At 40.9% G+C, this 25,602-nt stretch overlaps 1 protein-coding gene across 15 annotated transcripts in view; it reads left to right on the top strand.

Moving 5' to 3' along the window:
• Positions 1–25,602, top strand: part of PARD3 (par-3 family cell polarity regulator) — a 645,483-nt gene that overhangs the window by 431,392 nt on the left and 188,489 nt on the right. For 13 of the 15 annotated variants that reach the window (XM_055147130.1, XM_055147126.1, XM_055147128.1 and 10 more), the window contains one exon: positions 3,040–3,271. In XM_055147130.1, coding sequence (XP_055003105.1) covers positions 3,040–3,271 — 232 coding nt within the window. Of the gene's footprint in view, positions 1–3,039; positions 3,272–9,177; positions 9,302–25,602 lie in introns of those variants that run through there. The other 2 variants (XM_055147131.1, XM_055147132.1) reach the window with 1 other exon arrangement.

Consider the following 25,602-nt stretch of genomic DNA (forward strand, 5'->3'; position numbering starts at 1 on the left):
TGTGCATAAGTAGCAGGCCCTTGGGTCAGTAGGTCAGCATATTCTTTCTGTGAAACCATACACACACACAAATATGCAGCCTTAACTCAGCATTTATTTGTAAGGTTATGGATTTTCATAGCAGAATACACATTTGAAGCTTGTAATTAGCTTCCTGTAACAAACCTGCACAACTCCTATTTATGTATTGACTTGGTCCTGTGGCAGAGGAGAATGACTCACAATTAGGTAACGAGTACAAAGAAAGACCAACCCTCCTAAAATCATTAACATGGTTGCAAAACATTCCTAGCACATTTGCGCACATTTGCTCTAACTTCTTGAATGAGTTCATCAATAGGAGGCATAAGCAGCAATGTTAAACTACACAGAATTGACAATAGGTTTTTGAAAAGCAATACCACTGTTGGAATTATCTTCCGGGCTGACTGTGTAATGACTGGATGATAGATTACTCAAATATATGCTGTATGAAGCATGGAATTGAGCAGTCACAGAGTTGATCAAAGAAAGGCATGAAGGTTTTGCTGAACTACAAGGATATTATAGCAGAAAGTGCCTAGACTGATTGTTTGTGCTCCCTCACCCCCTCAAACACACACACACACACACACACACACACACACACACACACACACACACACAATATTTATTTTTCCTCAGCTAGAAATGGTAGGAATTGGTCTCAGTGACCTCCAAAATTCCTTCCAGGTTTATGCCTGGTGATCTTTTCACTTGTTGATTCTGCCTATGGAGTAACCTGCTGCTGTGTTGGCTCACGTTTCTTTTACACAAAAACACACAAAGACTCTACACATCTTTTTTTTTATGCTGTTATGCTTTCTGGCATTAAAAAAATAAGCTGATTTCCTTAGCTTTGGGCATATGACCATTTGATTGTCTCTTCTTATATTTGTGAGGTTTTAATAGCAGAACACTAGAGCCTGAGAATCTTTTAACTGATCTTGTTCTCTTGGTACTGTGTATTGCCAATTCAAGTCTCCCTTGCTGGTTGAATCAAGACTGAATTCTATTTGAAGATATATTACCTTGATTTAGAGGTCAGATCTTTGTGAAATATTGGGAACAGACCTGGCTCTTCTATTTGGTTCTGTCAGAAGCTCAAAAACACTGATTTATGAAACTTTTTTGGTTGAGTTAAAGAATTCAAGGAGTAACCTGAAGGCCCAATAATTTCTTTTAGGCCTGGGGAGGGTTTGCTGTATCTTTCAGGGGCCATTCCTGGCTCTGTCCTCAGGAGTGACCCTGACAGTGCTCAGGAATCCATATTCAGTGGCAGGGATTAAAACAGATTTAGTCGTATGCAACTTACCTTCTGTACTGGCTCTCTGCCCCTCCGCAATAATTCTGACATTTGACGGACATTCTTACAACCCATTTCAGAAAAGGTTTATGAAAATGGGTGTTATTAAAGGCATCTATACTTCTTACTCAGTATTGAACTCAGTGTAGCATGCGCACATTAGTTTTTAATAATGCGTGCCTGAAAATTATGTTTTGTTGCAATGTTAGTTCAATAAAAAAAATTGCTTAAACAAAAAGAAACTATTTAAACCAGAGAGATACAGCGGGTCAGGTACTTATTTTGCATGTGGCTGACCTTTCTTCAGTCCCTGATACTATATATGGCCCCTTGGGCACCACCAAGGGCCACTCCTGAGCACAGCCAAGTGTGGCCCCTGACCACTGTGCAGTGGTGTGGCTCAGACACCTCGTCCCTCAAGAAAAACAAAGTTTAAAACAATGTTCTTGAAGTTCTTTTGGTATTTCAAAATCTATCCTAGTCACTTCTCATTCATCCAGCTGCAAGGAGTTTGGAGTATTCAAGTGCTCTTTAACCATGTGCCTACTAAGTACTATTCAAGAATGGAATATTATTATCACTAGGTACATCTTTTTTGCTGGTGGAGGTGAAGGGCACATGTGCGGAGGCACTGACTGTTTTCATTTTGGAAATATAAGACTTTAAAAAAAGCTCAACTGACAAGTCTTCCCTCCCCTCGAACAAATTAAAAAATATTTTAATTTTACTTTTATTCATCCTTGTTTGAAACTAGCCCATGTGCTAGTCCTATGAGGGCAACTTCAGTATTGCGATTCCTCCTTAACTGAGCAAATCTTGTTTTGTTTTGATTTTGGGCCACACCAAGTGGTGCTCCTAGGCTTACTCCTGGCTCTCTCTCATAGGGATCATTTCTGGCAGGCTCAGGGGACCATGTAGAGTGCCAGGGATTTAACATGGTAGCTGTGTGCAAGGCAAGTGCCCTACACACTGTACTGTCACTCCTGCCTCCCTGAACAAATGTTTAAGATCTTATTGGCCTTATTCAATAATTCAAAAATTAACAAGCTTTTATCAAGTAGATAAAAGGAGCTCTGAAGAGCTGTACAAAGTAAAAGATTTTCATAAGCAAAAGAGATGAAACGAGGAAGTTGCTAGCAAAGAACTGTTTTGGGCAAAGTCACCTTCTTTTGGTGGATGGCAGGGGTCGAGTAAACAAATAGTCTGGTACTGAATAGGTCATTCCCAATTGTCAGATTAAAATTTTGTTCCTGGCAGAGACTGAAGTGGTTATTAAATTAGAAGTCAATTCCTAGTTTGTTGAGCTGGGGCTCAGAAAAAGTGACTCCATTTTTTACCTGCCATTTCTTTTTCAGTAGTACCTAAGAGTCTGGGGTCTAAGCTGTGTGATGAGAACCTCCCAGTTTTCCCCACCTCCCAGCCTATGGTCAAGGATGACATTATCAGAATAAATCAGTATCTGGCCATGTAATTTCTTCTTGTTTACTATTCCACATTGTCTCCGCATAGAAATATACACTGTACCGTCTCCATCACATTTTCTGTTCGAATACTGCTCAGAGGTCACTACAGTACAATTTATGTGGATGTCAGGACCTTACTATCATAGAAAATGTGTGAAAGCGAAAGTCCCACATATATTTTAGCCCCTTTATTTTTATTCCTTGGTTACTACTCTATACCGTATTGATTTTTTTCCCCTTTTATCTTCCAAGTGGAAGAAGACACAGAAGAAAGTTCAAGATCAGGGAGAGAATCTGTATCTACAGCCAGTGACCAGCCTTCACATTCTCTGGAGAGACAAATGAATGGAAACCAAGAGAGAGGTGACAAGACTGATAGGAGAAAAGATAAAATAGGAAAAGAGAAGAAAAAAGAAAGAGATAAGGAAAAGGACAAGATAAAAGCCAAGAAGGGGATGCTGAAGGGCTTGGGAGACATGTTCAGGTAAGTCGCTTCCATCCCAAACCAAGCCAGGGGCGTAAGTGAGTGCAAGGTTTAATATTAGACCATACTAAACACATTAGATTTAAAACATCATCTTTTTAGTCAACCAAACTTCTTGAATTCCCAGGCCTGACTGCTGCCTTTTTACTTCCTTAAAGATTTTACTTCAGATATTTCAGATCATTTTAGCAGCCTTAAAGATGTTATCTTGCCCACCATGTAAATAACTGCTGAGAGAAAGAGCCAAATCTGTATCTTAGCTCTACAGAAGAGTAAAAACCCTGTGGAGACAAAGGGCTATTAAAGCCCTGTTTGTTCTTTTGTGTGTGTGAACAATGGTTCATTATTTAAATTTAACATAGAGCTCAAGTTAGTGGTAGCATTTAAAGGTTCATTAATAACAAGTCTAATAAAAATGTTACAAATAGAGCTTCAATTAGACTGTGTTGATTAATTTAATACTTATTACTTCAGCTGTAAAGATTTCATTAGACGCAGTCTCTGCCTGTTTCCTGACAGTTGTTTTTGTGTTCCTAAATTATACTCTAGGATTACTTAGCATATCATTTTTTACAAATCATTGCTACACAATAAAAGTGACAAGTTGTTCTGAAGTTGCACTGAAACTCTCCCATAAATGTTCGTCTAAGGTGATTTATAATATTCAGGTATTTAATGTTAAATATAAAGATTGCTTGATTGTTCCATAAATTAAACCCCTAAACATATCAAGATGATGGTTCAAAATTGAAAACATACAGCATAACCCTTTTACTTTAAAAAACTAGTTATCTTGCATTATGAATCTTTTCCTTTTAACTTTTTTCTTTTCTGAAATGTATACAGGAGTTTTTATTTTCATAAAATTTTTTGATTTATGATCCTAAGGTTGCCCCCAATAACTCAGGGAGCAACAAATAGGTCAGGCCTGCAAAGTGGAGGAGTCCTGGCCCAGCCTGCAGCCACACAGATGTATTCTGTAGGTGTCTGATACCGTCCAGTCCATGGGAGACGTGAGTCATGGAGAGAAAACAAACCCAGCCCTATTTGCAGGCCTGACTTGGATTTCCATTTCCAGAGCTTCTGAACACAGGGAATTTTGCACTTTTGCATTAGAGTTATTCTTGTTTATATACTGTTCCTTCTGGATGCATTTTTAATAGGTCATCTTTCTTCATTATATCCCTTGTCCAGAACACTTACAGGATGAAATTGCTCTAACTGCCACTTTATTTCAGTTTCTGTGTTAGCCAGGGGGCTTTAATTCCCCATATGCAAACTCACACTTCATGAGCTGGCACCTGCATAATGCACAGAAATAAGTCTATTTACCACTGATTAAAATGGAAGGAATTCATATTTCTTTAAATTAGGGAATATACAATGGGAAGAACCTCCCCTGAGAACTGCCACTTACAGCTTGGAGCACAGTCTCATTTTTAGAGGCTCTTACAAATACCTGCTGAAAGCTAATTACTTGCTGTTTCCAGTCATTGGTCAACATTGATTTAAATAGATCATCTAGTATTCTATTCTTATCGTAGAAAACGAGTAAACTAGTTTATTTATAGATTATTATTTTGCAAATAATGAATTGTCTGAATTACACATATTTTCTTGAAACTTGCCACTCTAGTAGGAGAGAGCCTTGTGGCAGAATTGTCTTTTGGAGGTCAGTAGAGTGTGGGGAAATTGATGAAATTTATATTGTTTCACGGGAGCACTGAGAATGCAGCCATGTGTTTTGCAAAATTTCTGTAAAGTACATGATTTTTCCCCCTCTACATTAAATTCTATAGGACATACCTCTAACCTGTACTGAAAGCCAATTTTCTAATAAAGAAGCTGATGTATTTGTAATTCAAGGCCTGTATAATCTTAAAAGGCAGCTTCTATGTTGAGGCACAGGCACTGAAAATTTTTCTAGATACTGAGCTCAGATTCTCCCAGTGTTTGAGGATGACTACTATGAATGTCACAGGGCTTGGGGTATGGCTGGGAGCATGTGCCTTGCATATATGAAGCTCTGGGTTCTAACCTGGTCCCTGGGACATTGAGGCAGTGATGTTGTCAGGGAGAAAGAAGAATGGAATTCAGAGATCAGGTCAGAGAGCTGGAGCACATGCTTTGTAAGCAGGAGTCCCTGGTTGGATTTGTAGCAAGCACCCCAGGGCTGCCCGAGCACTGCTGGGAGTGACCCAGGTATGGTCAAGACACACCACGTACAGAGACACATGAACCATAGTCACACTGCAAACATTCACATTTATCTGGGTATAGGACATCAACACTGTGCTGGAATCAGCTCACATAGACTTGTGAGAATCAGTTGTTCAAGTTTTACAAATTTTGTCAACTCTCTGTTCAATTCATAGAATTTTTGTCAGCTATCTAATTATTAAAAATTAAAGTAAGTTATGAGCTGGAGGTACATAATATTAAAATATATAAGTCTCTAACTTACTTTGCTGTGATATGTTTTTATGTTTTTGTTTGGATCTGGAGAAATACCTGGCAATGCTCGAGTTAATAATAAGATAATAATAAGAGATAATCATATTAATGGTGATAGATGATAGTAACAGATAACATTAATAGTAATAGATAATAATAACAGGGGCTACTATTTCCTCGGGATCATTCACAGGGACCGTGCAGGGCCAGAAATTAAACTTGGACCTCCTGCATACGAAGAATGAAAGAACTCTGTTTTGGGGAGTGCCCACGTGGTGCTTGGAGCTTTAGCGCTGCACATAGTGCTTCAGGGACCAAATGGTGCTGAAGATTGAACCAGAGTCTGCCCCTTGTCCAGGCATGCACCTAACTCATACTATCATCTCTATTTTGGAGGTGATTTGTATCTGTTGCGTTGGCTTGGCACTAATCATGTGCTGCTGCCCTTCCCAGCTCCATTCTTTGGTACATGCTGGTGCATTTCTGACAACAGAGCATAAGATTCCATAAAGCAGACCCTTGTCCCCAGGAGAGCCGTGCATCACCCAGGGAAAATGCAGACTTGGAAAGCCAAGTTGTAGGCCAGTCTAGTTTACTTGAACTTGACTGTGGACACTGCTTCAACTATTTGGGAAATGGTTGAACCTGGTTAAATTCTGCACCTTGACAGTGAGTTGAAAATAATTTATTAAAATGTTAAACAGGCTTTTTGTTTTATGGAGTATTCTTAATCCTTCCATCACATCATTATTATTTGTCCTTAGTATTGGAGTAGATTCTAAATACTAAAATTTTTTTCTAGAACCCTTTTAACTTACTTTCTGTACTTACTGGTTATTATGTTTGTTCTTTTATGTTTCCCTTTGTTTTTATGAATAACATAGAGAAATATAGTTAGATTCTTAAAATAATTTCTTTCTCTGTATTGTTCCAAGGGAATATTAGAATGTGGCGCTTTTTTTAGTAGTCTTGGATTTTATAAGCTTAAAAGCACTGTATGAGGCTGGAGAGATAGTACAGGGTTAAGAAAGAGGCTTGTCTTTTTTTTTTGGCAGGGGGGCTTTTTGTGTTATACCCATCAATGCTCAGGAGTTACTTCTGGCTGGTTCTGCACTCAGGAATTACTCCTGGAGGTGCTGGAGGACCATATGGAATGCCGGGGATTGAACCCAGGTCGGCTGCATGCAAGGCAAACACCCTGCCCACTGTGCTATCGCTCTAGCCCAAGGGGCTTGTCTTGCATGAGGCCCACCCTGGTTCTATTCCCAACAATATCCCAACAATATATGTGGTATCCTGAGCACAACTGTACATTTTCAAAACATGCAAAAAGAATAAAGGCAAATGATGTATGAACATACATATTTCTTAGAAAATACTTTAAGACATTGGGACTGGAGCTATAGCACAGCAGGTAGGGCATTTGCCTTGCATGCGGTCGACCCGGGTTCGATTCCCAGCATCCCACATGGTCCCCTGAGCACCTCCAGGAGTGATTCCTGAGTGCAGAGCCAGGAGTAACCGCTGTGCATCGCCAGGTATGACCCAAAAAGCAAAAAAAAAAGAAAGAAAAAAAAAAAGAAAATACTTTAAGACATTTTAAGCAAGACTGCAAGACTGTAGGTGAGTTGTACAAAACCAGCATGTTTGTGTGTTTGGAAGGGAGTATGTTTTCCTTTTTCTAGTTCTGATTACAAAAGAAAATAAATGGGCATGGTGGACTTAGATTGCTGAGGCTATGGTACTTGCTTTGAATGTGGCTGTGGCTACAATAATGGTTCAAATCCTGTCACTTCACACATTCCCCCTGAGCACTGCCAGGTGTGGTTCCTGAACAACAATGTCTGTGACCTAAAATAAGTACATAAATGGTTATGCAACTTAAAAATAAATAATTTTACTAGACAAAAAAAGTATAAAAGCTATTAGATATTGAGAATCTAGTTTGTAGATATATAATCTCTTTCTCTTCAGTCACTTGAGGTTGGAAATGGTGTATTTTTCTTTAAAATACAGGTGTATATGCTCTATTACATAACACACGTAACAGTTCCACACAATAGACAAAACACACACACAGTCACAGTTTCTACCTCGATAGCTGATAGCCAAATAGATGAACTGTATTTTGAAACTTAAAAAATACATGGCAAGTTGCCTAGGTTGTTTTATTCATTGGTATATACAGACAACATGATTTTCTTTTTCACATATTGAATGATAGTTATAAAAGTGATTTAATTATTGATAAACAGCTCTATGAAAGAATGTTGAGAGTCATATGAATCACTCTTCTATTTATAAATTATGGAGTATGTAAAGTATAAAAGCTGCCTTAAAGCAAGTTTTAAATCACAAATTTATATCTATAAGAAATCACATAACAAATGTGTTTTATGTTTGTATGAATTTCTCCTTGTCTGTACATCCTTTTTTTTTTGCACGTAAGGAATTCTTATTGTCTAATCCAAAGGTTTTTTAGCTAAGAAATCTGAGTGTGTTTATCAAACATTAACATAAATTGTTCACATAATCATTCTGTGTGAAGAGGAGAGGAGTTTCTGTAATTCGGGTCTTTGTTCATGATTCTTGGGTGCCTGGTTAATTCAAATTTAATTCAACAGGACTGAGGCTAGGACTCCTCAGTAGAATTCAGGCCAGTGAATTCTGGGCCCTGGGTTTGATCCCTGACATGGAGAAGAACAATACTATACAATGTTTTCGAGGACATCATCATAAAGAGGAAATTTTACCTGTACTTTAAAAAGAAAAGTATTTTCTTTAAAGGGTTTAAATGTGTTCAGATTTAAAGAAAAGCAACAGAATTACTAAGCAACCTGTTTTTGTTTCGTTTCTTTCTCCAAATTCTAATAGTCAACAAGATCATGTGTATTCCCCTTTTTCACTCTTGGAATAAATGTAGTTTGGTTTTTCCTTTGCCTAAAAATGAACTTTTAGTGTTTAAGTCAAAGTCTTTTTACAGATAAAGGTTTTTTTTTCTTCTTCTAGAAGATTCTTAGATGTGACTGACCTCACTGTTCATGCCTCAGATTTATTTTGTGCTGCTATCTATGTGTTTCGCGGAGAGCCTATCACTATGGAAAGCTCAAGCAAAAGCAATGTTGCAGTATTAGCATTAAAATTGAATCCTCCAATTACATTACATTAAATGATTACCTGGGTCCCTGCAGCATTGCTTTTATTCAGTTCTGTAAGAGGAAATAGATAATTTAGTTTGAAACCTTGTTTGGTTGAAATCAGATATACTGCTAACTTTCCCTTTTTAGAATATAATAGTTTGCAGAACACAATGAACATGATCAGATTTGAGAACTTAATGTTGTAGTTTGGATTACAACATAGAGGCTTTTGAAAGAATAACAAACACAAATTCTTATTGCTTCCCTTCCAGTACTTACTAACCGTGTGTCTATACCATGTTTCTCATTTAGCCTTGCCAAACTGAAGCCTGAGAAGAGATGAACAACAAACCACATTCAAAAATGTCTTGAGAAGCACATATTGCACAGTTGTTTTTTTAAAAGAAAAAACAATAAATTTACTTTTAATGAATTATTAGTGGCTGTTGACGAATTTTGTTTCCGACATCAGCAGTTTTGATGGTTTAGTCATTTCCATATGAATCAATTGGAACTTTTTGATCTTGATTTCAAGCTTGGGGGTTTAAAAAGACAGAAATGTTTTCTTCCCCCATTCTTCTTCTTCTTCTTTTTTTTTCCCCCCTTTCCATGGTACAAAACCATAGTCCAGCTGCTGTTGTATTCAGAAATCATCAGGACACACCAGTTTGTGCTGTGAAGCTTTAGGTGCCCTTGTGGTTTGATTGCATCACCCAGTGGCTGTGCCCAGGCAGGCAGAGCTGACCACGTTCAGGGCTTTGATGCAAGTGGTGGAGACCCGTCCACCAGCTGAAAGCCAGATGGACCCAATTGAAAGGAACTTTTTGGCAAAGGGATGGTTCCCTTATGAGTTAGAATATAGACAAAAAAAAAAAACAACACGAAAATACCACCACCAAAAACAATCCATGGAGAGGGACAGGAGGAAACTAAATATTACAAGTTTGGCTGAACCAGCACATCTTTTTGGGGAGATGCAGCTATGCTTTGGATAAATAATAAGCCCCCATTTTGCTGAGACCCCACACTGTTTCATAAAAATGTATCTGAAAAGAGTGTGCCTAGCCAGTTGTCACAATTACTGGCCCCACATGACAGTACATGTGGGGCTCCGTCTGTCCTTACTTCCCTAGCAAGCCTTCTGCTGGTTGACGCTTCCATTCCCAATCTCTTCATTCTCCAGGCCCCTCAAAAAGACCTTTGTTTTGCTCTATTTTCTGAGAGTGTTAGACTTGCAATGAAAAGCCATTATAAAAACAAATAAAATGATGAAAAGGCAGTCATTTCCTGCAGGGTCTCATAGAGTTGGGCCACGCCACCTGTGTGTGAGGATTGCTCTCTGCTGTGAGTGCAAGGCTGCTTGCACGCCCTCTCCTCCCTGCCCCCCCCATCCCCACTCAGCAGAGCCCCTCACCTGGGTCTAGGAAGGAGACCCACCGAGAGGGTTTATTTGTTCATGTCAGAAGTATCAGGGCTTATAGTTTCGCCTGGCTCGGTCCTAATTGCCCTGTGGAATAATGTGACCAGCTTCACATTGGCAAAATTAAGTGACATCCTGGGGAACCTGCTAGTGATTTAGGAAATGCAGTTAAAATAAATATCTAGAAAACTATGCCATCTAAATGAAATACAGGAGCAATACTTGGTCACTGAGAAGAAAGAACTTGAAAAAGAGCAATTTAGAATCATTCCGTTTGTTTTCTTGTCATTTGGATAGACAGCAGCTGTTTCGTAGGGACACATGTGGGGAGGTTTCTTTGGAGTAGATCCCAAATTTGTAGATCCCGTAGACTTAATGTATGCTGCTTTTCATTTGAATGGAAACAGAGGCTCCGTTTTCTAAGGCAGGAATATAAGTGTCAGACTGACCTGTTAGCAAAGACAAGTTTTGGGGTAGCTGATATTATTTTCTCCAAGTATCTTCTTTCCCTTGTTAGCACTCTTCGATAGACCATCTGACATCTACAGCCCTGAAGCCGAATGCCAAGGAAGCCAGTAAAGGCACAATGCATGACGCTGGGCCTTTCTAAGACCTTTCTGACGCTCCTTAATGTTTCTTTTCCATAAACCTGCGGCATGAATATAGAATGCAAGTGTCAAGGATGACACCTACTTTATAGTCTCTGTAAAGCAAACCCTTTCGTAAAAGAAATTTTTGACAGCTCTGAGATACTAAGTCAATTTCAATTCCAGACTGTGTAGAAAATGGGATTTTTTTCTGCAATTGATGTGAAAATTGAAGGCTAGTGACTACTCACTCTCTAATAACACAGGATAAATAAATACTATCACACCATTGAAAAATGTACTAAAAGACAGACGTAGCTAATGACGTTTACCACATCATATAGGGGAAATATTCCTTCTAAGTGTGTTTATTTGTTCCCATCAGAGGCTCCATATCTTATACATTAAATAAAATGGATCAAGTATATGTTATTTCTGAATGTGTTTTTATGTAGCCACAAATTATTATATAAAGGTAATTGTTTGATGATTTCAAACAGTCTTTTAAAGAATTCACTGGCGGAAGTGACCTCTTACATAATTGAATGTTAGTTGGTTTTCTTCTGACCTATATTTAATAATAGCCAATTTAGAAACAAAGGAATAAAATTGGATTACATTTCATATCATAGCGAAGTAGCCATGTCTCCAGATAACCTTTCGACTTGCATTCGTTTCTTAGGAAGGATGATTCACCGATGCTTCACCCTCGGCCAGTCCCCTGAAAACCATTCCAGTTCACTCTTCTGGGATAGTCTTTGTTCTGTCTCAGACCGTGGGCCTCTAAATGCAGTCTCTGGGTAGATGGTTCCTAACTTTGTTTCTCCTCCTTGGGCATCGTCTTCCAACTCTAGATTTGTAGCTCTCTCATCTTCACAAGTTTCCCAACCCGGCATGTCGCCCCCCCTCACTCAGTTCTGCATTTGCCCCGTAACTGCACCACTCAGAAAATAGCAGTTTGGCGATTTTAGGTGCTTCTTCAGGTGCCAAACCCTGGGGTGATCCTTGATTCCTGCTTTTCTGCTACTCCCCACATTGAAATTTTTCATATGCAAATGCCCATTCAGTCTGATTTCAGTGTCAGGACCCTTGACCTCTCTCCCCTGGTTGGTAGTAGCCCTCGAGCTAGTGTTGCTGTTTCCATGCTAGCTTCCTGACCTTTGTTCTTGGCAACCAAAGTCATGTCCTTCTCTTCTGGTTAGTGCTTTTCCAGGTCACTGCATAGCAGCCAAAGACCTTGAAAGTTCCCTCTGAGGCTCCACAAGCTTGGCCTCCCTCCTCCTCCCCCCATGGCCTTCCTTCTTAACTGGACTCTAGCTATACAGATGTCCCGTTCTTCCCCAGCCCCACCCTCACCCCCACCCCCCCAGTCTTTGTTCCTTTCTCCGATTGTCCACCCATGGCTTCTTGCACCTTCCCTGCTTTACTTGACTTTTCCACGAGTCTGTCCAACCTAGCAAACTGTTCCTTCTCTCCTGAATTCTGACCTGCTACCTGATATATCCCACTTTCCTTGAAGTAAAACTGATTTGGCGGTGGCAGGGCTTGTTGGCCCTCCATCCTTGACAGACTGCCCGGCACACAGTTGGTGTCCAGACACTGTCCCAGAAGCCAGCAGGGTCTTCATCCTGCTTACGTTCCCCCTCAACTTCAGCCACAGCCTGGGCTACTCCAAGCCTTCCGAAGCCTTGGAGAGCAGCTTTGCTTCTCTGCGGAAACTGCCTGAGCACGTGGGAGCCGGGCCTCTCCAGAGCGGTTCTCCAGTGACCCAGGACCATGGTGTATGGCTGCTCCAGTTCCCACCCTCCTCGGGTTCCAGCGCTGAGGCCTGGGCCCGCACACAGCCCTGAGTGTATGGACCTCGGTCCAGGAACCTCACAGAGCCCGAGAGATGGGCAAAAATGCTGCCTCACAGGCCAGCCCCAACCTGGAGTAGTCAACCTGCAGAGGGTCATGAGCATCTCTTGGGGGTTACAGGTGTGGGAGGGTAAAAACCCTTTCTCTTCCTTTCCCCCACTTGATTCTTTGATAAAATAATTAAACCAGCCTAAAACAGATTCATAAGAGAAAAAATTGTAATCTCCTACATATGGGGCCCTCACAGTTGCTCGACCTGAAGAAGTCGCCAGTGCAGACAGGTTTACACCTCATGACCAGGAAACAGTCATTGGTGAAGAAATGACCGATGAAGACATGATGTTGGGGTAGTAAATTCATAAGGAAAGAACTCAGTTCTAAATCCCTCTCTCTGATTAAAGGGTGTCCACCTCTGGGTACTTAAAGTTTAACTTTCTTTTGGGCATTTATTTCCCACTTCTGGGCAGGCAAAAGAGGTTGAGCAAGTGGCCTTAGTGTCTTCTGCCAACAGTTGCATCACCTCACCTGGCACTTCCCAAGGCTTCGGGGTGGAGGTCTGTCCACGACATACACAGACTACACCTTTTTCTTCCCTCATCACTTCCCCAGCATTCATTTGTTTGTTTTGGATTTAGGGCCACACCCAGCAGTGCTCAAAAGTTACTCTTGACTCTGTACTTAGGAATTACTCCTGGCAGGGCTCAGGGGACCATATGGGATCGGGGGTGGGGAGGGTGGGTGCAGGGATCGAATCCAGATAAGCAGTGTGCAAGTCTTACCCACTGTACTCCACATCTTCCCCATCACTGTATCACTGTCAGACTGTTGGTTTTGGCATATTGAACACACCATGGGTGGGATATTCTCAGTAGCTTGTCAGGCTCTCCAAGAGAGACGGAGGAATCGAACCTGGGTCGGCCCCGTGCAAGGCAAACTCCCTACCCACTGTGCAAATTGAATCACGATGAGATAGAGCATTACAAAATTGTTCATGGCTGTGTTTCAGTCATTTAATATTCCAACACCCATCCCTACCCAAACCAGTGTAATTTCCCAGCCTCCCCATCATTGTTGCCTCTTCAATGCTGTCCTGACACCTTTTGGATCCGCCTCTGGCAGAATCCACAGTAACCTAGTAAAAGTGGCGGAGGGGTTATCTATAAATAAATCAGCTTTCTTCAGTAAGAGCAGACAGCATTAGTGAGGAATTTCTGCCTGGAGTCATTTCCACTATGATGAGTGATCCTCTGGGCTGTACAGGTCACTTCCCAGACCTGCCTGTGATCCAGTCATCAGTTTGCAGGGGTCATCCATTCCGGCATGGTGCTTAGGGATTACTGCTGTGGAAACTTGCCCTGGGGACTGAACCCTGGCCTTCTGACTGCAAAACATGCATGCTCTAGCCTGTTGAACTATTTCTACATCTTGTTTTACAAGCTTCGCGCATGCGTGCTACAGAACAGGATCTATTGAGCCTTCCGAGGGTCTTACCTAGAGACTGCTGACAATGGTCTCACCTGTAGATGGTGCTGTAGAGCTTCTGTCTACCTGCCTGGTGGAGACACACTTGGGGCCCACTTCCTTCTGATTCTTCCAGAAGCCTGCTATAGTGACTAGATTAGAATTGGTGACAACCTCAACTCCTTAGTCTCTCTTTCCATAATGTTATATTTATAACATACATTCTTCTGTATTGAAAGTGTTTTGGTTTGTTTTGTGTTTTGTTTGGGGACCACACCTGGCAGTGCTCAGAGTTTACTCCTGGCTCTGCACTCAGAGGTCACTCCTGGTGGGGCTTGGGGAACCATGTGGGGTGTGGAGAAATAAACCTGGGTTTGCCACATGCAAAGCAAGTGCCCTGCCTGCTGTACTATCTCCCCAACCCTGTTAATAGTTAATAGTTAATAGTAGGTTAATAGTATTAAACTGTGTTTGGGATATAAATTCAGTTATAAACAAAGAAGAAAAAGGAACAGCTTTTACATTTCTAAGGGATAGAAACTTTGAACTGAATGAATTTATACTTCCCACACTTTATTTTCTACTTTTCTCTCCATTTTCATTCTCATTTCCAGTATTTCCTGTTCTCACTTTTTGGCCCGTATTTCTGGTATTGTTCTGTGTGTGCTGCTCATTGTGACTTTCCTTCAGAAAGGGGGAAAACAAGCATTCTAGGGTAACATAACTCCACCACCACCCTGCTAGCAATTAGCATTTACTGAATGTTCATATTATGGACATTTCATCATGTCCATACTATGTCCAATTTCAATGGGACATTTACATTAATATAATTTTGATCATACCCCTACAAGTTTGATGGATTTTAAGTTCCATTTTTAGTTTGTTTATTTTGGGGCCGCATCAGGCAATGCTCAGGGAATATTCCTGGCTCTGTGCTCAGGAATTACTCCTTGACAGTGCTCAGAGGACCATATGGGATGCTGGGAATCAAACCCCAGTTAGCTACATGCAAGGAAAGTGCCCTCCCCACTGGCTGTACTATCGCTCCAGCTGCTTAAAGAATAAAGAAACTAAAGATGAAGATCCTAGAAGCAAATTCATCAGAGTTCCCATGTGGCTGAATGGTAGATGTGGGAGAGCCAAGATAGCTATTACATCCATCATGTAAAGTGGAATTCCCAGTGTATAATAAGAAGGCATGCATCTCTGGTGGCCTTGTGGAACTTAAAATCCTTGAAAGTTGACATAGGGGTGCTATTATTGTGATAATATTTTTATTTGTTTTTTTTACTTTTCCATAGATTCTTCAACATAAAAAAAGAAAAGCTAGTCATTCCAAATATAGGGAAATAATGAATAGTTACTATCCACATTGTTTGAACATAATCAATATACAGTGTGTGTGTGGGGGGGGTGCTCAGGCACATTCACCCACTTAGCTCATTTCTCCAGTCTCCAACTTTAAGCAACCACCACTTGTTCTCTGTATGTATGAGCCTGGCTGTCGAGTCTTAGATTCCACGTGTACAAGTGAGGTCATAGGTGTTTGTCTTTCTCTGTGCATGCCTTCAAGGTCAAATTCACCTTGTCACAAATGGCAAGATTTTATTTTTGGTTTTTTGGGGGGCCCCATCTGGCTTTCCTCAGGGCTTATTTTTGGCTCTGTTCTGGTGATGCTTGGGGAACTAACTGTATGTGATGCCTGGGTCAGCCATGTGTAAGACAAGTGTCCTACCTCCCATTCTGTGTTTCTGGCCCCACATACAGCAAGATTTAATTCTTTTATATACTTGAAAATATTCCATGTGAAAATATTATCACATTTCGAGGAGTCACTTAGTATGTCTCTATAGCTTGTGTATTTTTAATAATATTATAGTGAACAGAGGATCACATGCATCTTTTTGAGTTAGTGGTTCATTTGTTTTTGGGGTTACACCCAGAAGTGCTCAGAAGTTAATAATCCTGACTGTCTACTCAGGAGAATTACTCCCGGTGATGCTGCGGGGACCATATGGGATGCCAGAGATCAAATCCTGATGAGCCACATGCAAAGCAAGCACCCTATCTGTTGTACTATTTCTGGCCCCTGTTTGTTCTATTTTTAATGGAATTTTCATATTTTCCACTGTGACTATACTAATTTAGATCTCCATCAATAGTACATTATAGTTTCCTTGTCTCTGTTGTCTCACCAGTACTTATTGTTGCTTATCTTTTTGATGATTCTCATTCTATGTGAGGTAAGATTGTAGTTTGATCTTATATTTCCCTGATGATTGGTGATGCTATGTGTGCTTTTATGTACCTGTTGACTATCTGAAAAAATGTTTTGTTCAGATCCTCTGCCCATTTTTCAATGGATTGCATGGGGGGAGCATTGTTTTTGCTATTAAGTTGTAAGAATTCTATATATTCATATACATATATATATATTAGCACCTATGAGATACACTGTTAACCAAAAACTCACTCGCATTTGGTAGATTGCCCTTGCATTTTGCTGATGCTTTCTTTTGTTGTTCAGAAGCTTCTTAGTTTGATGTAGTCTCACTTGGTAATTGCTGTTTTGTTGCTTGCCTTTAGTGTAAAAGTTGAAAAATAATCAGGGAAACTAATATCAAGTCTACCACCTACATTTTTATCTGGTTGCTTGATGATTTTAGAGTTTCTCTCGTCTTGAATCCATTCTGGGGTACTTTTTATGCCTAGTATAAGATCTCTGTCTTGGTGCATCTTTTGTTACATGGCTGTTCAGTTTTCGCAGCACCATTTCTTGGATAGACTGTCTTTCCGTAAATTAATTGGCCGTGTATGTGTGAGTTTGTTTCTGGGCTCTCTATTCTGTCCCGTTGATCCTTGTCTCTGATTCTCTTAATAATAGTTACTCCCAGTGGCCTCAGCCAGGTGGTACTCAGGAACCACCAGGTGGTGCTAGTTGAGGGGCGTGGTACTGGGATTCAGCCCAGGGCCTCACATGTCTAGGCATGTGTGTTCTCCACTTGAGCTCCACTCCTGTCTCCTGATAATGTTCTGTATCAGAGCTTTAGTAAGAATGATTAAAGGACAAAGTTATGTTTTCTCTTTTCTTTCTTCCATCTTCCTTTTACAGTTAATCCGACTCCTGGACACTTCATATCCCTCTTCCTTATGGAACACGTCTGTGTACCTCATGTCTTACCCCACCACTGCTTGCTTTCTTCTGCCCACTAAGGTAGCTGCTCTGAGCTTATTTTACAATCTCTGCTTTTTTCACCAGTTCCTCCAGCATGTCTTATGCCATCCTTTCACCTAATTCCTTTTTTTTTTTTTTTTTTTTACAATTGATTTGGTCCTGGGGAAAGCAGCCCTCATTTAGCCTTTGGATTCCAAAAATTCTGGTCTCTTTTCCTTCTTCTCATATCCTTTTAGGATGTCGTGCTAAAAACTTGTAATTGAGGAAATGATGGCAACTGTTAAATGACTCACTACACATTGGTTCTGAACTGCTCTGAGTAAGTAAATCTGAGGCCCACGGTTGATGGGTTCTCAGACAGAGCGGAAAGTTTCCTTCGGTCTTTTTAGAGCATCACAGTAGCCAGTTAGCTGAGTGATATTACTTAGAAAGCCGTAACGGAGCATTGAGTCATGTAGGTAGAAGACTGAGTTGTCTTAGCCACACTGGGGGAGAGGTGATTGCCCTCAAATAAATGGTTTGATGTACTTCAACATTCAGATCAGAATATTTGCAAATGAGCAGTAAGCCTCCTGGTGGGCAATCACATTTCAGTACTTAATTATAAGTACCTTATGAAAAATTAACTTTCACTGCTCCTTTGCTGGTTGGTGTGAGAGAGCTACATGTCTGGAGCCTCAGACTTTGGTGCTCTTGGAGCCTGATGTGGGTTGTGCCTTGAATGGCACACCCACTGGAGAATGGGCCAGTCCCCGGATGCAGAGCAGGTGAGGGCTGTGGCCCTGTCCCTTCCCCGGGGAACAGCTGGATTCTCTTTCCATATCCATTCCCTGCTTCTCTCCTAACCTGCCCCAGTGTCTTTGTGGCTCTGAAGGGAACATGGGAAGATTGTGCATCCACATGCCTTGCACAAAGAACCATGTGGACAGTGAAATAACTTCTGTGCATTTTGCTACTCACCTGGTTAATTTGTTTTCAGGCTGGTTGAGAGTTGTTTCTGATTTTTTTCTTTAGTCATTGCAACATAAAACCATGAATCATACAGTCAAAATCCTGCAGACCTCCGTGCTCAGCAGGAGGGGTTTGGTGGAGGATGCCCCGCAGAAGCCAGGTTCTCAGCATGTAGCAGTGCAAAACTGGTCCTTACCAAGGGACAAAGGAATTGTTGCATGAGCTTAGAGCAGATGGGCGGAGCCTGGACCAGGAGTCACTCACAGTACCCCTAAAAATTCATAAAACTGAGGTCCCAGGGGACTTTGAGTTCTAAAAGAGTGTTTGGGGGAAAACCATATTATATTTGCATCAGCAGGATTCAGGCCCTTTTGAACAGAAGAAACAAAGTCCGAGTAAGTCAGTGTAGAGAGGTCTATGAATAACTGAGGTTATTCATAGAATTACTTGGAATTTACCTCACCCTACCTGCCAAGGTGCCCTCTGCTGTGTGCCAGCAGAGCCAGGGGACAGGGGCTGATCATGAAGTTAGGTTTCCGTGCCCAGATCCGAGCTACCACTTCCCATCCTTATGCTTGGGAAAATGAATTCACCTTTGTGTGCTTTGCTTTTCTCAGTTGTAAAGTGTGGGGAATAATGAATATGGAAAAACCCCTGACAGAGTTGTTTTGGAGCTAAAATAAGTTCTTACATACGAAAGCACTTTAAAAATCCAGGTGTATATAAAGAGCGCTTTGCGCAAATGTTAGCTGCTGCTGTGGTTACTATCACCATTATTAGTAGTACTTTTTTTAAATGCTGGGTGTGTGCCACCACCCAGTTGGCTTTACTTATTTAAAGGGTTCAAAATTTGAAAAGTACTGTTTTGATGTTGGAAGAGCTGTGGGATTGCGGAGGAGCCAGAGTGCCTCTGATTCAGGATGATAGTTTGATAGTTTGGACCTTATCCTAAACTACATAGGTAGACCATGCCAGAGACTGCCTTGATATATTTTACATTCTTTACGAATTAAAAGATTACTGTAACCACAATGAGCTTAATGACTGGGTCAGAATAAATACCATGGACTCTAATCATTGGCTGTAATAATAATAAAAGGAAATTCATAGCCAAAGATGGTGATTGGCTTGTGGGCAGAGATATAATATCTGTTCTCAGGTGGACTCAATCTGGGATACTTGATTCTTTGTTTTAATTTAAAACTGAGAGAGAGGAAGAACAGGAAGAAAAATTCTCAGAGTTTTGACTTAATCCGGTGGGTAGATTTCATATACTAACTAGAAAACACAAAAGAGTTATTGGCCAATGTGTGGCCCGTTGAGTCTGAGTTTTTGTTCATCTTGATTTCACTATCGGGTGAAGGGGAAGGGCTTGCAAGGTTTGGAAGTCACAGGGTAATTCTTACAGCTGTGATACTTCTAGTAGAGGTCTGGGAAGGGTGTGTGGAAGAATATGAAGAGGTGAAGATCTGAGTCTCAAATATAGAGGCGGTTCAGGTTAGCATGAAGATGTTGCTGATTAAGGAGTGGCTGCTGCCAAGAGGACAGGAAAACCAGAATTTGGTCATCGAAACCAGGGCAAGAGTGTCTATTCTTTGGTGGCTGAATACTCAGGCTTGCTGCTGGACATCACCGATGTCAGAAGATAGTACTGAACTGATTTTGAACAGTTGCCCTTCGCCATAGGCATGCTTTGCTATTCCTGACTGATCCCTTGAGCACATAGCTGGGAATAACCTCTGCCAAGTGTGGTTCAGCCTTCACCCCACCAAAAAAAAAAAAAAAAGAAAAAACAGAAGGGCAACTCTAATTTGTGTTACTTCAAGATAATGTTACTCATCTTTTTTTTTTTTTTCTTTTTGGGTCACATCTGGCGATGCACAGGGGTTACTCCTGGCTCATGCACTCAGGAATCACCCCTGGCGGTGCTCAGGGGACCATATGGGATGCTGGGATTCGAACCCGGGTCGGCCGGGTGCAAGGCAAACGCCCTACCCACTGTGCTATCGCTCCAGCCCCCTGTTACTCATCTTTTATCTTCTATTTAAAATGACATAAAATGACTGATGCTAGCACAGACAGAATTTCTTTGATGCTAGTGCTTGTTCCAAGTAAAGGGTAATTAGTTTTTTACCAAATAAATACCTCCTTTGCCTCCCAGTACTCAACACAAAGACAGAAACCTGACCCAGACATTCTTATTTTTAGTACCAGTGATACTATATGTGGCCTGTAAATCCCAGGTGGTGCAGATTTTCACAACAGTGTATTGAAATTAAGTTATGAGAAATTCCTTTGTTAGAACCAGATGTAACTTGGAGGAAAATAATAAGAAAAAAATAAGCTGTGGATTGGTGGGGGGTGCTCAGGGCTTACTCTTTGCTCTGTACTCAGATATTACTCCCTGTGGATTCTAGGGAACATATGGATGCCCCGGATTGAACCTGGGTCGGTCACATGCAAAGCAAGTACCCTGCCCACTGTTGTATCTGTCCTTGGGATCACTTCTTACCTGTACGGGGAGAGAAGTGATTACTGACTGCAGCTCTTCTTCGGTGTGTGGGTGGTTGTGGAGCTGCCACATGAGTGACTGAGGGGCTTGGGTTCCTGAAGGCATCGACATGCCTCTAAATTGTAATAGTGCTTAATTCCAATTTTCTCTCATGTTTACAGAATAAGAAAAGTACTTAGGTCAGAAAATTGCTTGCTTCATCTAAGTGTCAGCTTTCAAATGACCTTTTTTGGAAGGTTTTTGCCTTTTTCCCTCTTTTTTGGTTTGTTTATTTGTCTGTTTGCTTTTAAGCCACACCTAGCAGTGCTGAGAGCTTAACTTCTAGCTTTTGCTCAGGAATCATTCTTAGCGGGCCACGGAATCATGTGGATACTGGCAATTGAACCCAGGTCAACCCTGTGCAAGGCAAATGCCCTACTTGCTGTATTCTGCCCCTTCAATTTTTTTTCTCTTGATATTATGGACTTTAACCCTGATCAGGTAAACTTTCATACATTTTCTTGAAATTTGTTTTTTTTAGATTCGTGAGTGTTTTTGTTCCTGTAAGTTCAAAAATATTTATTAAGACTAGAGAAATAGTGTAGGGATTAAGGCATTTTCCTTGTATACAGCTGACCATAGTTTGATCCCCAGCATTGTCTATGATCCCCTGAGGACATAGCTGGGAATAACCTCTGCCAAGTGTGGTTCAGCCTTCACCCCACAAAAAAAAAAAAAAAAAAGAAGGGCAACTCTAATTTGTGTTACTTCAAGATAATGTTACTCATCTTTTATCTTCTATTTAAAATGACATAAAGTTTGGGGTGCGGCCAAACTTTTTATGGCTTTATATATACTATTGAAGTTGACATTCAAAAATATTTTTTTCCAGGATCACACTCTGAAGTACTGGATGGGGAGATGGAAAACATATAGTTCAGGGGATGAGACTCAGGGCCTTGCACGTGTTTGGTATGTGCTTTACCACTTGGCCTGTCTCTCTGGCTCCTGAAATGGTACTGACTACTTTTTGGAATGTGCTTTATCTACTATGTGTGTGGCTTAAAAAATGATTATAGTTTTGTTTGGCTGTTTTGCTTTTGTTATTTTTGTTCTTGGGTCACATCTGCTAATGTTTAGAGGGTACCCCAAGCTCACTACTGCTCAGGGTTGGCTTCTGGAAGTACATGGGGGACCAGAGATGAAGTGCTAGGGCTTGAACAAAGAGCTCCTACATGTGTGTATAGCCCTTTGAACTATCTCCCTGAATCCTTATTTCTACGGGGCTTCTACAGCAGTGCTGGGGACTACCAGGGCTCCATCTAGTGCTGTTTGGAAGGCCATGTGGAGCTAGGGATGGAACCAGGGGTCTTGGGATGAACCATTTCATGTATTGTGTAATGTATGGTTTGGGTGGCCTTCAGAAACTTTTTTTTTTTGGTTTTTGGGTCACACCCGGCGATGCACAGGGGTTAGTTACTCTTGGCTCTTCACTCAGGAATTACCCCTGGCGGTGCTCAGGGTACCATATGGGATGCTGGGATTAGAACCCGGGTTGGCCACGTGCAAGATAAACGCCCTACCCGCTGGCCTTCAGAAACTTTTGAATTAGATTTCTTTCTGGAAATATATTTTCCAACAAAGTATAGACTTATATGTGTTTCCTACTGTGACAAAATTTTTATTTCTCTTATTTTATGGTGAAATATTACCAAGTAAGTATTTTTTAGTAGAAAATGTAGGGCCAGAGAGAGTACAAAAGGTAAGGCACTGCCTTGTGCCTGTTCTACCCCAGTTCTATCCACAGCACCTCATATGGTCCTTTGAGCCCCATCAGGAGTAATCTCTGAGCACAGAGTCAGAAGTAAGCCTAAGCATCTCTGGATATGGCCCCCAAAGAACAACCCTCAGCAAAAGTTATGGACCTCCCAGTGGTGTTGGGGGATGGTGGGGGCCCTTGCTCAGCCGTGCTGGTGATGCAAACCTAGTTTTTTTTTTCATGCTCAGGCCTTGTGGTTCTGGGATCCACAAGGCCACTTCCAGCAGTGCTGTGGTGCCAAGAATCCGGGTCATCACATTCAAATGCACTTCACCTTTGACTTATCACCCCATCTCTGCCTTCTCATTTTTCGTGAGCATTTAAATAACCTTCCTCTACGAAACTCTCTTGTTGGAAAGGTCCCAGATTTATATATGCTCTTATTCTTAGGGTTCTTGTAATATTTATTGTCAAAATTTCTTTTTACTCTGAGAATGGACCCCTGTCTTTTAGTCTAGTAAAACTCCATTAAAAATTTGTCTTCTTGGGAGAATGAGTTATTCATCTATAATAATTTTCACAGTCTTGCCAAATCCTGTGAGCAGCAATGGAAAGGGCCTTCCTTTCCGAGCGTCTTCTGCTGTTCTGTACACACAGCCGTGAGGCAGCCATCTAATTAGAGAGAAGCATTCTCAACAGCCCAAATAATAGAAAGTGTGTGGAGCCAGCTCCACTCAACAACTGGAGAGGTCCCAAAGAGCGTCAGAAACAATGAGGAGAAAATGAAAATCAGTTCTGACTCATGGAATGTTGTTTTCTTCTTGTTTTCATACTGAAAGTCTTTGTCAGTTGGACTGGCAGGGTTGGCCTGAATAGACAGGACTTCATTTGGTGGCTATTTTTAGTCATCTCAATTAGTTCTGCTCTCTCACTCTCGGAAGGCGCTTGGCTCCATCCTGTCTTCTGTTGGCCGCCATGGATTGGCTTGGAGGGTAACATCTTGAGGAGAAAATTAGTTGCTGAGAACTATAGTACTGAACAGTGAGGTATTGATGGTGAGGGTGAGATCATTTACTGAGATGTTACAATGAATTTATTCCTTTTTTCTCTGTCTGGAAAGAAAACACTTCTTTCTTCTATATCCCCATGACTATATCTCTCAAAACTTGTTTTGCTTATAGTACCCAGCCAAATAATGATGGTTTAAAGAAGATGGAGTTTTTCTTTCTCTAATTTCTTGCATTTTGCCATAATATGGGTGGAAGTAGGAGGCGTCATGTAAAGCAAAATAAGTCAGAAAGAGTTGGATGACCTCAGTCTTGTGTGGTATGTTAAGAAACAAAGTCATAGACCATGTCCAATAAAAACAAATCTTTCAACTCTGCCCACAGAACTGAATTTAGTACATAGGAGGTGGCAGTGGATGGGAAGGGTCCTATGGACAGTGGTAGGGATGTTGAATACTGGCACTTTGGTGGTGAGTGTAGTGTGGTTCTACACTCTTGTTACATATTGTTACCTGGGTTTAAAAAAGTTATTGTGGCTGGAGCAATAGTATAGTGGGCAGGGCATTTTCTTTGTATGAGGCTGACCCAGGTTTGATCACTGACATGCATATGGTCCCCTGGGTACTACAGGAGTAATTTCTGAGTGCAGAGCCAGGAGTAATCGCTGAGCATTGCTAGCTGTGATCCAGAAATACACACACACACACACAAAAAGTTACTAATTTGTTCCAAATCCAAAAGACTAAATTTATAAAATATTGTTGAAGATTGTCCTCCATCCAAGGTTTGGGTGATAGAAATAAAATGTCAAAGGGTGTTATTGCTTCTTTTCATTTCTCCACTCTTAATATGAGTTTTGTCATTTTAAAGAATTGTGCTGATACGCATAACAATTTTTATCTCAACTATTACCATTATAATCATTTTTAAGTGTAGCATTAAATCCCTGTTGTTGTGCCATTATTACCCAGCTCTAGAACTCTTCATCTTATGAAATTGAAATTACCACCTTTAAACTTTAACCCTATTTTTCCTTCCCTCACCCGCAAATCACCACCATTCTGCTTTCTATGTCTCTCAAGTTGACTGTTCTTGTTTTAGATAAGTGGCAAAAGATATTATATTTTTATGTCATTGGATTATTTCATGTAGATAATATCTTCAGGGTTCGTTGACCTATAGTGTAATTTGTCAAAAGGTTTTTCTTTTTTAAGGCTGAATAATATTTCATCGTTTGCATATGCCACATTTGGTTTATCCACTCATGCATCATTGGACACTGAGTTTGCTTATGCTTTTTGGCTGTTGTGAATAATGCCTCTATGAGTCAGAGAGTTTTTACATGTATTTGTGTAATTATTGTCACTTCCTGGTGACAACTTTAGCCATCTCCTCAGATTTATAATCAGGAAAAAGTAGGGGGAAAGACACCCTCTAGCATAGCTAGCTTTTTTGAGTGATAGCACAGCGGGTAGGATGTTTGCCTTGCCCACCTGGGTTAAATTCCTCCATTCCTCTCGTAGAGCCTGGCAAGCTACTAAGAGTATCCCACCCACATGGCAGAGCCTGGCAAGCTACCCATAGCGTATTTGATATGCCAAAAACAGTAACAACAAGTTTCACAGTGGAGACGTTACTGGTACCCACTTGAGCAAATCGATAAACAACGGGATGATAGTGCTACAGTGCTGTCCTTCCAGACGTCCCATTATCAATGTCTATGTCTATTTGCCAGAAATTACAAAAAGCCATGGTTTGGTTAATATTTATTGAGTGTGAAATGTGTAAAATATTTCCACCTCCAAGTAAACCTAGGAGGATTGCATTTTACCGGAGAACAAACTGAAGCTCAGAGAGGTTGGATTGTCAATGAAGAGTGACTTACTTGGCTGTAGATCACATAGCTAATAAGAGCAGAAGCTATTTTTCACCTGGAATCCTCCCAGGTGTCTACTGTTAACTACTTCTTCTGCTCCTGTTTTCATAGGAGGAAAGAGAATGTAGTTTGGGCCTAATTCCGCACCCT

Source organism: Sorex araneus, chromosome 9, assembly GCF_027595985.1.
Source record: "Sorex araneus isolate mSorAra2 chromosome 9, mSorAra2.pri, whole genome shotgun sequence".
Lineage (NCBI taxonomy): Eukaryota > Metazoa > Chordata > Mammalia > Eulipotyphla > Soricidae > Sorex > Sorex araneus.